We start from the raw sequence: 14617 nt of genomic DNA, 5'->3' as shown, positions 1-14617 counted from the left end.
TCTTACCGACACATGGATGATTGTTTGTGGGAAATTTTTGTATTATTTGCATTAATTAATGAATATGTAAATATATTATATTGAGACATAAATATAATTGAACAGATTTTTGACAGGGACAATACTGATAGTGCAATATTTTGAGGCAATGCTGATTCAAAGATGTTCCTACTGTGAGGAAGAATGTACAATTTTTGGTGAGGAGTACAAGTTGTAAAGCTCTTATGGGTTGCAAAAAGTAGATAATTTTTTTTTTAATTGAAAAAAAATGACTACTACCCCGTCAGTTTGGACCACAGGTCAGGTATTGACGTTCTGATTTAAGACGCACCCATAGGGGACCCGACTCCCCGAGCACTTGTGGGAGATGTTGCTTCTTTCCTATATTTTTATCTTTCTATTTACATGTATAATATTTAATTAATGTGGATTTTTATTTTTCTTCTGTTAAAAGTAGTTTCAAAGTTGCTTAAGGAATTAATTTTGGTATATATTAAAACTTAAATAGTGACAACTTAACATATTTTTGTGAGTCTTCCTAACATTTTCCAATGTTTACAAAGGGTTTGATGGAACACCTTTTTGCCCACTTCTCTTCGAAGGGAAGAAATAAATTGCCAATCATTTTTTTATATATATAAATATGTAAAAATAATCACCTTAATTAGCATTAATGTGTGTTTATTTAATAAATAAAAAAGAATTAATAACTTAACTTGTTACCCATTGATAGTATTTTTCAGGTGGTACTAGTAGTGCATTAGAGCCTAATTAAATACTCATTCACTATCTTCAAATATAATTGGATTTTACCAAATTTTTTTATTTTTATTTTTCAAAAACAGAGAAGTCTTTTAGAAGGAAGTGATTCAAAGGGTGCAATCCAAGTTAGTTACGAAAAGAAAAGTGAACGAAGCACCTATTTCCTTTCCATTTTCAATGCTTTTTCAAAGAGTGAGTATTTTGGAAGGGATTGATGAAGAGTAAACCTTAAGTTAGTTAATATAAGTGTTTTGGCTACTTAACTAAATTGATTAAATTGAAACTAATCTGGTTGGTATTTTAATTTATCTTTTATTTTTTGAATTTTTAATGATTTTTAAATTCTTATTTGTTCATAATTAAATCAAATTGTTTCAATTCGATGAGTAAAATTAAAAGTCGGTTGAATAATTTATAAAAAAAAAACTAAACAAAAGATTGAAAAGAAATTGAGCATTACTATTTAAGTGTTTTGTTCATTTACTATTGAATTATTATTTAATTCTTCGCTTAGAATGTGCCGTTTTGAATGTCGTTTAATAAAATTAAATCTCGAGTACTACTAAATGTATTTTATCAAATAAAAATGATGAAATTGTAATTATAAATAAATTCCAAAATTACAAGGGTAGAAAGAAAGGAGTATAAAGTTTTTGGTTGTTCTTCCAAATTCCACTATAGGAACCTCTATCAAGTGCATGACTGGCGGCTTAATGCAACTGCCCCTAATAAAATCCATAGTATTAATATAAAAAAAAACAAATATTCTTTCAATGTTTCTGACTAAAATTCTAGCTTGCCTAATTTTGTCACTCTTTGAAATTATTGTTCTTACATGAAAAATGTTCTTAAAAATTTGAATTTCTAATCCTTTTTATTCAACGATCGGTTCATTAAATGCTGCTTATTTCAACATTTAAAATAATAAGAAATAAGCTTGTTTGTTAAAGCTAAATCAATGACTTATTTATCTGAAATTGAAATTAAAATTTAACTGCACGAAAAAGTTTTTTCTGAAAGCTGATTCAATAAATTATACAATGATTAAAAGATAAAATTGCACTTATAATTATAAAATATAAAATAATACTCTATCACTTTTTAATCATTCGGCATAATAAGACAAGATATTCAATCTAAATAAACGAGCTCTATTGATATCCTCTTCTAAATTTATCTTATAATATATTTATATTACGATGTCTGTTAATGAATTATCAAATTTATTTAAGAAGAAAAAAGATTATTATGGAAAATGAGTTGTGTTTTGATATTTAAAACGCGTTATTAACATTGTCATCTTTAATTCAAAATATATTAATTACATACGATTTACTTTTCAAATTATTTTTAGTAAGGTAATTATCCCTGTGGTGTACACGTACAACTACAGCTTAGATCTAATTTGCTAACGCGTTAAATGTTTAATTAAAAGTAAAAACGAAAAAAAAAGTCAAAGTAGAAAGTGATTTCACGCTCTGTGAAGGGAGAGTGAGAACAGCATTTCTAAAATCTGACTTGTGGAATTTATTCAAGGTAAAAAGAAGAAACTTAATTAAATAAATAAAAAAACAACCGGCGGTTAAAAGCTGACAAAATGCAGAGTCTCCGTTTTTTTTTTTTTTCTGTGTGCATTTATACACGAACATAGGTCAGTGCTTCTTTACTGTGTCCATACAGAGTCGGTTCTTCAATAACGAAACCCAAGAACTAAACTCATCATTAGAAATTCCAATGAATATAAAACAATACCCCTTTAATTTTTTATTAATTACTACATTAAATTACTTTCTCCCTTCATTTTTTTAAGTTTTTATGAAAATTAATAATTTAAGTTACTTTTTTTTATAAATTATGATTCTTTCATCTAATTACTTTAATTTTTTTAATTCTTTCTCCATTAATATGATAAGATGCATTGTAAAAATTATAAATAATAGTATTGCGTTTAATAACGATAAAAATAAAATTAAAAAATTAATTAATAATCCTTAATCTTCTTCACATACTGAATTACTTATCTTTTAGGATTTTTTATTTATTATTTATCAGTGTTCGAGAGGTGAGGTTATATTCCCTCTTCGATTCTTTTTTATATTGTTCTTTATGTTATTCATTAATGAAATTATTCTTAGTTCTTTTTTACATAAAATAAAAATAAATAAATAATAAAAATGTAATTTACTTCTTTATGTTGCAATTGGTAGAAAAAGTCTTAAAAATATTTATTTTATATTTCATTAATATCCTTGTGAATTAGAAATGTAAGTAATTTCCTCTCAAAAAAAAAAAAGAAATGTAATTAATTAAGTATTTAGTAAAATTATGTAAAATTTATTTGAAAGGAAAATAGTTTTTGACTAGTTAATAAATATTTATAGTAACTTGATTTATCATAGTTACCAAAGATAATGCATTAATTAAATAGAAAATCTAAGAATTTATTCAAATGAGGATAGTGATTATATTTTAAAAAAATAATTTTTACTTATAATTTTTATTTACTTTAAATATTGTTAACTAGTATTTTTTTAATATTATCGTATTGTATATTTCTTATTCAACTAATAAAAAATAATTGTTTAATTTATAAAAACTGAACCAAATGCTATTTTTAGAAGTTTCTTACCACGAGATTGTCAGTGAATTGTAATTTTCCTCATGAATTAATGTTCAAAATAAATAAATATAGTAAAAGTTAAAACCCGTGAAAAAAAAAAAAGGAATAATAGAGCGGTGGGAAAATTGGAGAAAAAAGTGGGACCCGTGTGGGTAATGAGACGAGAGAGAAAACTTCAACATCAAGACAGTGAGTGTGGGAAGAGAGAGAAAAGACAGCTAGCAATGAAGGAGGAGCCTTACCTACCATAATTCCCAATATCACTACTACTTCTACTTCTCCTCTCTTTGCCTTTTCTTTTTAGACTACTCTGTTTCTCTCTTTTCTCTTCTCCCTCTAACAGATTTTCACAGACAAAACAAAGGTACTCAACTCAACAATTTCTTATTACTATTATCAATGGCTACTCTTCAGTTCTACTGCACTCCATATGGATTATACACTTCTTTTGTTTGTTCAATCTCATTATATGGACCAAAAATAGCTTTTCAGCTTGGGTTTTTTCCTCTGCATTTCTGGGTTTTGGACCTTCAATTTAATAATACTGGCATGCATTCACTTTTGCTACTTCAAACAAGGTTCATAGCTATTTTTCTTTTCCGTTTGTTTCGTGAGAAAGTGAAGGAAAGGGAAAAAAAAAAAAAATTGACCCCTATTTTCGTCCCCTTCTCAAAAGCAGAGTATGAAATTTTAATTTTCCGGGGGTAATTTGTTTTTCAAGGAGGTTTACACTGCATTGCATATGAAAATTTAGCAATTTTAAATAATTTTATTAACGACAATTACTGATAATTGCATTTGTTTTGTGCTTAATTTGCAGGAATTTGAAGTAAATATTTATGTTTTAAATTCTACAGAAGTGAATTGTTTTAAATTCTTGGGAATTTAGCCAAACTAAACTAAGGTATGCATCAAAATTCCCTTCATCTACTCCATTTTCTTTCTAATTCTCACTTAGCTCCACAATTTCACCTGAAAATCAATTTCCATGTTCAATTGCTTCAATTTTCTGTTTCCTTGAGCAAAAAAAAGGAAAAAGAAAAAGGAAAAAATATCTTTAATTTCATCTTTAGCATATATAAAAGGTAAAGTAGATAAGAAACAATCAATCGTTTATTCCCCTTTTTGACCTTTTTTAGCATGTAAAAGCATTAGGCAATTAAAAGACTAATTAAGAATTTTGGACTCTAATTCAAAATTCTGATTCCAACCCATTTTTTGAATTCTCACGTATTCTTAATATAATTTAAAATTTTTGTATCTTTGCCACACGTCTGGCGCGCTGCCTTGACACATTTTCCCAGTAGCCAAGCAAAATTTTACAAACACCAATGGCCCACACCCACAGACTTTTGTGTACCACTTTTATGATTGCACTCATTGAGTCGCAGTTTTGCTTTCTTTCGCTCACATTTTCCTTTTCTCTCTCAAAATTTTCCAGGAGAATTGAAATTCAAAAAGAAAATCAACATTAACCATTAAACATGATTGGACCAGCAAATTTCATGGACGAGATAGACTGCGGTAGCTTCTTTGACCACATCGATGACCTCCTCGACTTCCCCACCGACGATATCGACGATTGTCTCCCTGGTTCCGACTGCGCCACCATCAACAACAATGGAATTGCGGGTAACTCGTTTCCGAGTATTTGGTCGACTCAGTCTGACTCGCTGCCGGGTTCTGACTCGGTTTTCTCTAATAATAGCGCTTCTGATCTTTCCGCTGAGTTATCTGTTCCGGTGAGTTTTTAATTTTAATTGTTTATTTTTCAGCCGTTGGATATCTAGATGATGACGTCATTTGATGTGCACTGTCACTTATTGATTGCCAGACTTGCAAGGCCGCGTTATTGAGTTTCAAAATTTGAACCACGATTAGGGTATTTTAGTCAATATGTGGGGTCTTTTGGGGAAGTTTTAGTAAATTTATAAGTTTTGTCGGCGATGAGGTGGATTGACATATCTTAAAATAATTGCTTCGGTTATGGAAGTCACGTGACTTGTCATGTGATCGCTTGAAAGTGACTTATTCTCATGTGCAAGTTGTTTCTCTCAAAAAATAAAAATAAAAATAAAAATAATATAATAAATAAAATAAAATAAATAACTCATGGTTAATTAAGGATTGTGAACTAATTGTTAAACTTACTTACTAGTCATTGAATTTTAATTAATTTATTAATTAGGTACCAAAGTTATTAAAATTTTGAATTAGTGCACCCAAAAATTTGGTGGCTCTAGACTACTAGCAATTATAGAAGCTTAAAAATTTAATTTTAAGCTTGAAATTTTAGTTATCTAATTAAATTTATTTTCTGTTGTTACAGTATGAAGATATTGTTCAGCTAGAATGGTTATCAAATTTTGTTGAGGATTCCTTCTCTGGAGGAAGCCTTACAATCAATAATAGTAGTAAAAATAAAGAAGGGTCAACTTCCATCAACAAGGATTCATCTCGTCAATTCCAGACCTCCAGCCCAGTTTCTGTACTTGAAAGCAGCAGTTCCTGCTCTGGAGAGAAAACTGCGCCACGCAGCCCGGAAATCATTGCCTCGGGCAGGCGTGGACGTGCTCGTAGCAAACGTCCTCGCCCCGCCTCTTTCACTCCCCGACCGGCTATGCAACTTATCTCACCGAGCTCTTCTGTCAGTGAGACTCACCATCCTTTTGCTGTCCCTAAAGTCTCTTCGGATTCTGAAAACTATGCTGAGTCGCGACTTTTAATCAAATTACCGAAGCAAGTTGCCCCTGAACAGAAGAAGAAGAAGAAAATCAAGTTTACTGTTCCAATAGTTCCTTCAGAGACAAGCCAAAATTCACCACCACAGCAACAACAAGCAGTAAGGAAATGTATGCATTGTGAGATAACAAAGACACCACAATGGAGAGCTGGGCCAATGGGGCCAAAAACCCTGTGTAATGCTTGTGGTGTTCGCTACAAGTCCGGCCGGCTTTTCCCTGAATACCGACCGGCTGCAAGTCCAACCTTCGTTCCATCCTTGCATTCCAATTCCCACAAGAAAGTTTTGGAGATGAGAACCAAGACTACCACCAAAACTAATGTCCCCGGAAATGCTACAATGATGACCAACTCGCCAGAGTTAATTCCAAATGATAACAACCTTGCAATGGATTATATGTGAATGGAGGATATGGAGAATAGTTTTCCGATCGAGTCGAAGCCTTCTCATAGTTTTACTCATTTTATGTTATTTCCTTACTGTTGTTTTATTTCTTTGTTAAATTGTTTTTTTGTACAGGGACAGAATGGGGGAGGAAATAGGAGCAATAGATGACCATATTTTTAGCTAGTAGAGAGAAGGATTGTGAGAGAGAACTGAAAAAAGGGTTTAGACAGCAAAAAATGGAGGCTTTTTAAGGATAGTAGAGAGTCTCTAATTAGGGTTTTAGTGATGGTAGGTGATTAAGTTTATTAGTCATATATTGAAGGTCTGTGTCTGTCTCTCTTTCCTTTTTGCATTCTTTTTTCTTTGATGGGTATTCTTTTTGCAGTCAATTTGTTAGTAGAAAATTCTGAAATGAGTAATGGATTTTGAAACAATTTGTAATGCCTTTTTCCACAATTTCCTTCCCTTCATCTCTTTTTGTTCTTGCACTCTTATTTCAAGATTTCCCATTTTGTGCTCTTATTTAAGGAAAATCCCCAAGAGAAATGAAAGAGATTTGGCTTGAATATCAATCAGATGCCCCAGGTCATTGGATTGTATATTTTTCTTCTAGATGTGGTGGATTACAATCCATCTCTCTTTGGTTTGGTGAAATAGCCCTTTTCTTTGGTTACTTGTTTTTTTTTTTTTTTTTTTGGGAGAATAGATAGATTGAGGGATTTGCTAGTTGTAAATCCCTCCTTTGGTTAGTTGTTAATTTACCATTAATCCAGTAGATTCCAGCTAGGGTTTATTATTAATTATTGTCTAGGTGAAGAGAAAGATTGAAGAGAAAGTTTAATTGGAATCGTTGAAGAAATTTCACTTACTGCCTGTTTATAACACAGTGACCGCAATAAAATTACTCCACTTATAATTTAGAAATATAAAATAACTTTTTTAAAAAAAAAGTAACCAATTTTCTTCAAATTCTGTAAATATAGAGTGTTTTATGCACTGAATCATGGTGCTATTGGTTAAAAGTAAAAAAAATTTGGCAAAATTTAGCTAAACCGAAATTAAAATTAAATCAATGGAGCATATGATTGCTTCCTATTGGATTATGCATTAGGTTTGTTATGACTTATGAGGGCATTTGGCAACAAGTCTACATCTAACCCAACACTACCAAATGAAAGGTCACTATTGGCAATAATTAGTATTACTGTATTATAATGAATAGAACTAATAATTTCAAATTTTACTTTAACAATATTTTTGAAGTTGGGTTCAACTTTTAATCATAAGGTATGCCATTCTTTCAAAGACATGTTTTACGTTATGGTTGATAATTAAAAAGTTTGATGATTTAGACATTAAAAAGACAACGTACCATAAGCTAGAATTATGTCTATTCCATCACCTACTTGAATTGCTTCAACAACCTCCATTTAGTTTCATCAAATCAAACTAACAAAAACCCTACTTTATAATAACTATATAAGCTTTAGGGTTTTATATATTTAATTGTGTCTAATTGTTGTTTTTTTTTTTTTTCATTCTTACTATTTTCATGGTAGGTAAGCATTTACCCTTTGTTTGAAAAAGAGAAAGGAAAATATTAGAGAAACAAAAATAATAGAAAAAAATAGCGAGAAATTGTCAATTTTCTTCACATTGTTATTTTCCATTATTGTGTTTGGATATAATCAGAGAAAGAATTTAAATTTATTTTTCTTTGTTTGGAAATACCAAAATTTTCTAGGAAAGAAAATATTATTATTAAAAATTTACAATTATATTCTCACTTAAATAATGGAGTTTTTAAGAAAGGATCATATTTTATTAATTAATTTATGATATTTGAGTAATTTAATAAACATGAGTAAAATTCACACTTTTCTCTATTATTGTCTCTCCAAATTGGAGAGATTCAAAATATTTTCTCTCCTGGATATTTTTCATAGTTATTTTCATTCATTAAAAAAAATAATAAAAAAAAAACTCTCATCCAAAACAAAGGTTAATGATAAAACAACACAAGTTAAGATAACTTAAGACAACGCAATATAATTGTTGTTCCATCTTGTCATATGTTTGGTCAACACAATGAAAGACAAATTAATCATATAAAGTAAATAAACAAATAAATATTGGAAAAAACAAAATCCAGTACAATGGAATGGAATTTGTTCTCTCTTGATTTTGGGTACAATTGATAGTGATGAATATTAATGCTTTGAACAAATAATTTTTGGCTCAATCTGAGGATTGGACCAAAATGAAATATGGGTTTTACTTTATAATTTATATATATTATTCATTGGAAGTTCAATCGATCATTGGAAGTTCAATCGATCACAATAATATTGTGAGTTATATAATAAGAAATGCCTACCCACTTTTTCGAACTCGAGACTTCTCCTATCCATTTTTTCTATATCCTTAAGATGTAAAAACACTAATCAGATCATGCATGATTGAGTATACCTAGACTTTTAGGTTTGCTTGCTTATACCATAAACTTGTATATAGGAAAACTTGTATAGAAGCTCGATAGGCCAGAGCTTCTTTACATGTATTACAAGTAATCAATGTTCTGGCCCATCTCATAATGTATTGTATTATTCAAGGTTTCAAACCAATCAATTACCAATTCTCATGAACTCAAGAAATTAAACTAGTAATCATTTTTGGTTTGCTGATACATTGGTTTCAACTCTTGTGTGTTATATTGTAAAAAGTTTTCCTTTTCAATTTAAGTACAATAAGAGTAATCTATGACATATATTTAAGTTTCAAAACAGACATATCATATAATATTTTTGTAAAAAAAAACTCAATTAATGATATTTAAATTCAATTAGTAATCTTTTTTTTTTTTAAATAAACTCAATTAAGAATCCTAATAGTTAAAGAAGAGGGCAAATATTTTAATTCAATTATGAATTTTTAAATTTTGTAAAATTAAAAAACAAAAATAATGTTAACTCAATTGGGGATATAAACTAAATTACAAATTCTAATATTTTAGAAAAAAAAACTCAATAAGGAATCCTAATATTAAAAAAATAAATATTTTAACTCAATTAGAAAAATAGAAGAATATCTTTAGTAATTTATTAGTATTATGAAAATGAATTACTAATATTTAAGCTCAATTAGGAAGAAGAAATGCTTTAACTAAATTAGGAATCTTAATATTTTTGTACAATAAGAAAATGAGAAACAGTTTAGCTTGGTTGGAAGTATTTAAATTCAACTAGAAACTTTTTAATATTTTTTAGAAAAACTTAATTAGGAATCCTAATATTAACATTAACAAAAAAAACTTTTTTTTACTCAATTAAAAAAATATATCTTTAATAATTTATTATTATTATTTTTATGATAATAAGTGATTATTTTTTGCATTCCATTTAGGAATCAGGATAATTGGAATCCTATTATTTTATAAAATAGAATAAGAATATCCTTAAAAAAATTATCATTATGAATTCATAATTACTTTAATTCAATTAGGAATATCTCTACCCAATTAGATATCTTAATATTTAAACTCAATTTGGAATCTTAATATTTTTTTTATAAAACAAAAAAAGAGAAATAAGTTTAACTAAATTAAGAATCACAATATTAAAAAGTAGAAAATATTTTAACTAAATTAGAAAAAAAAAACAAAAATACATTTAGCAGTTTTTTATTACAACAATAAACAATAAATATTTGAATTCCATTAAAACTCTAATATTTTTGTAAAGGAAAAAATAGAAAAATTAAATTTAGTAATTCAATAGTAAATACAAAGGACTAAATATTAATATTATATTAAATATGAATGATTCGTTAAATATTGTAGGATATTTAACATTTAACGTGACATTTTTTGAATGAAAAGAATGAATAGTTTGACAGAAATATATTTTAGAGATTAATTAATATATTTATTAAATATAAGAAATGAAATTATAATTATGTTAATCCTGAGAGACTAAATAATTATTTAGTCTTAGTTTATTGTACTCTTTAACTTGTGGTGGAAGAATTTTGAGGAGCATGAATATAAATAAATAAATTGTGAAGGTTGGTTTAGAGCCTTGAGGCAAAATGGGCTAGCTTGAAAAATTAACACCACCTTAGGCCCAATATGGTCCTAATAATTTAAGCTAAATGGAAATGTAAACCAACCCAGTCCAAAACTTGAAAACCTAAGTGAGAATAATAATCATAATTTCCCATTATTATAGTATATAATTTTAATATAGATTTTAAAGATCATAATAACAATTTTCAATTTCTCTTTGGTGTTGCAACCGGTCGCAGAGCCAGAAATCAGAGTCAAGTAAAGTAAATTTCATTTAGAAAAAAAGATACAGTTGCTTTCGATGAATTTTTATGATTTACCTATTAACTTTTCAATCCATAAGAGTAACGGTTAATTGGTGAAATTTTTTTCAATTGAGAGAATTCAAATGAGAAATTTCTCACTCTCCATAAAAATAAAAAGACCAATCAAACAATACATAATTTTACTTTAAAGATTTTTTAAAAGGGCAATGACGTGAAATAAAAATAATTTAGTGTCAAATTTAATAGAGTCAAATTATCAAATTTAATTGGATCAAATTATTAATACTTATATATATAAAGAAAAAAAATTATCTTGTGGCTCAGTTAGCAATACATGTTGGGCATGTGAGAAGAGTTCTTGGGTTTAATTCCACTAAGGAAGGGGCAAAGAGCCTTAACTATGATTAAACCCCAAACCAGCCTTAACTATGACTAAACCCCAAACCAGATTATGTGGTCCCTGATAATAAAATCGAGATACAGATAGTTTTCAAAAAAAAAAAAAAAAAAAAAATTGAATGGGTCAAAAGACTCCACTAGTGTCTGAGTGGAGGTTGTAATCAAAGGACTGAAATAAGGACTGAAATAAGGACCTCTTTGGTCCAGCAGTTCAGCTTATAGCGATTGTTGATAGCTGATAGTTGATGACTAATAGCGGTTAACTGATTATTGTTCGTGTTTAATAAAATTTTAATAGCTTTTGCTGTTAAAATATAAAATGACTATTCTAGGCATAATTGTTTTTATATATCATGATGTGTAATGTATATATATATTTTTAATTTAAGGTGAATATATTAATTTTATTTTATTGTATTACATAATATAAAAATATTAATTAAAATTTTAAAATAATATTTTAAAAATTTTAAATAATTATAAACAAAGTTATCATAAAAATATTAATTTAAAAAAATAATTTTATTAATAATTAATTTTTTATAAGATTAATAAAGTTCAAGATAATATAAATATGAATGCTACCATCTGATATGAAAAAAAGCTTATAAACATAGCTAATAAAAACATCAGCCAAGTGAGATTTTTACAAGTTATATTAAAAAAGCTTACCAAACATGTATAACTTACATATTAAATACGAAACAACTATCGGTTGTTTTAAATCACCCTAAGTAATCTTAAATATAAAATCCCCTCCATGAGTGATGTACTATCCGTAGGTATATATATATACACGTGGCATGTTAATCCCTATTGAATTGAAAAAGACCATTTGTTAAGCTAAGCCTAAAATTAAAATTAAAAAAATAAATAAATATGGAGATCACATGGGGAAATATTGAGATTGGCTCAAGTAAGTGTCACACTTTTGCTAAGACTTGAGCCATAATTAACTGAATTCCATTAATAGGTTTGACTCAAGTTGTATTAGTTAATACCTTGTTGTGCTTACCAAAAAAAGCACCATTTGCTCAACATTTAAGTTGGAAGTAAACACAACCAGCAAACCCGCCGGCTGCGGCCACCGTGAGCGGCATATCAGCAGCCTCCGGTAATGTGCCTGACACGTGTAGCAATAAATGTTGAGGCAACTATTTTAATGCAATCTCAATGTTTGCCCCACTATTGTCTTTCTATTTCTTTTAGTATTGATTTTAATAATGTGTACACTTCCTCCTCAAAATAATACTGCCCTCCGTTTCAAAATATAAATTATTTTAAAATAATTATTTTGTCTCAAAATATAAATTGTTTTGAGTATTTTTAGAATTGATAAATGATATTTTTTTCAATATTGCCCTTATTTATGCTCTCTTCATTCTTAAATACTTATCACGTTTGAGAAAATATTATGTTTTAAAAAAAATTTTATCACATTTATGATTTTGAGGAGTAATAATTTTTTTTCATGTTTACCCTTTGTATATGACCAATAACTATTTTCACAAGTTAGTCTTGATTTTGAAATAAAGAGCATGTTCGCTAACAGGGTTTTGAGTAGTTTTTAGTGTTTTGACTTAGAAAGTAGCTTTTTAGTATCTTCACAAGGTAATCCTGATATATAAAATAGCGTTTAGAGGATGAGGGAATATTTTCTAAAAAATTATTGCACCTAATGTTTGACATGTTTTTTATAAAAATTATTTTTACATCCCTATTTTAATTAATTTAAAATCCTTTCATTATCACATTATTTATTAAACTGAATTCAAAGAGGATATGAATGCATCAGCCAGGTTTTTTCTAGTCACCTATCATGCACAACTCCAACTCATCAGTCCCGGTCTAAAAATAATTATTTTATATTTAAACTATGCTATATATATGTTAAATATTTTTAGTTTGGTCTCAAGTTTGCAGAACTATAATTTTACAGTTTTTATATTTCTTTATATTATTATTTTTTGCTCGGCTTGTTCATAATTGATAGTAAAAAGAAAAAAAAATGCTTGTTTATATATTTGCATTTAAAATCAACCAAATATTAGAAATTAGATATATTGATCTCCTAAAAAATTAAAAATTTTCAAATTTATTTATAAAATAGTGAATTTTGCAATTTTTGCTCCCTTAAATTTCAAAAATTTAGGTTTAGTGAAATCATCTTTATATATATATATATATATAATGAGTCTAATTCTACAGAGACAAGTGAAAATTCTCGGTGAATATATTAATGTCCTTTTATCATTTTAAATTTAATTATCAATCAAATAACTATTTTTACTAATCACTTTTGCTTTCAATCGCTACTTAAACAGTTAAAATTTAAAATCTAATAGCTAATAGTTAGTAGAACAGCTGATATTATCGAACAGACTCAAAAGGTAATTTGGTCAATCACTCTTGGTTTTATTATAATTTAAAATAATTAATTATTTTTTTAATTTTTATGCAAAAACCTTAAATAACTTATAATTTGAGATAGATTGAGTAATAATAATAATAATAATAATAATAATAATAATAATGTATTTTTTTTTAATTAATAGTACTTGAAGTACAATATTTTTGGACTAACTTATGTATATTGAGATTTTTTTTTCTCAGATAATTTAAAAGATTGTTCTCCTACATTGGCTTAACAGTTAAAATTATTATTTAAATACTCTCCGAGTGAATATCAGTGAAATTGAATCTTAATTATTTCCAGATTTGGTAATTTGTCAACTTCTCATTTGTTTATTGGTTGGCCTAATAACCATCAAAGCATGCAAACTTGGTCCACTAAACTAATGATGACATGTCAAATTATCTGCAATTGAAAATAAATCTTGACATAATCACTACTTTTTGGAATTTGGGAAGTTAAAAAAATTAAAAAATAATTATAATAGGCATTTTTTATTGATTGATTAATTCTAATTGGTGTTTTGATTAAAATCAAAGAGTAGAGGTGTTAAGCAATTCCCACAAATTGGAAGAATTCCAAAAAAAAAGTCTATAGCAGAGCAGAAACAAAGGGCACATAATTAGGAATATGAAGAATATTTTGATGAGACAGTTGACATGTCGTTTTAGGTCTTATTGGTGTTGGGTTGGGCAGAAACAACTATGGATAAACTTTTCTGGTTTTCTTATCATGCTGTGGCTTTAGTGAGGTGCCTCATCATCACCTTCGTAGCTAGAGACACAACTTGTTGTATGTATGTGTGTATATATAGTTTGATCTAATAATGAAAACAAAAATTGAAATTTTTACTTTTTTTTAATTCGCACGATGGTATATCAGTAAGTGTATCACAATATGACAATTAGATTTAAGTTCGAATCTTTCTTTTATTTTAGCAAAATCCTATTTTCAATTGAGAAAT

General features: G+C 27.8%; 1 protein-coding gene across 1 annotated transcript; it reads left to right on the top strand.

Annotated features, from left to right (window-relative positions):
* The first annotated feature begins 3595 nt into the window (after positions 1-3595).
* BME3 (Plant-specific GATA-type zinc finger transcription factor family protein) lies at positions 3596-6953 on the top strand. The gene is made up of 4 exons (XM_012237876.4): positions 3596-3746; positions 4203-4286; positions 4824-5124; positions 5712-6953. The coding sequence occupies exons 3-4, from the start codon at positions 4867-4869 to the stop codon at positions 6525-6527; spliced, it is 1074 nt and encodes a 357-aa protein (XP_012093266.1). The 5' UTR covers positions 3596-3746; positions 4203-4286; positions 4824-4866; the 3' UTR covers positions 6528-6953.
* Positions 6954-14617: the final 7664 nt, after the last annotated feature.

The sequence above is a fragment of the Jatropha curcas genome, chromosome 6 (genome assembly GCF_041381405.1).
Source record: "Jatropha curcas cultivar XTBG-Jc1 chromosome 6, XTBG_Jcur_1.0, whole genome shotgun sequence".
NCBI classification, from domain to species: domain Eukaryota; kingdom Viridiplantae; phylum Streptophyta; class Magnoliopsida; order Malpighiales; family Euphorbiaceae; genus Jatropha; species Jatropha curcas.
This window is presented reverse-complemented; position numbering and strand designations above follow the sequence as displayed.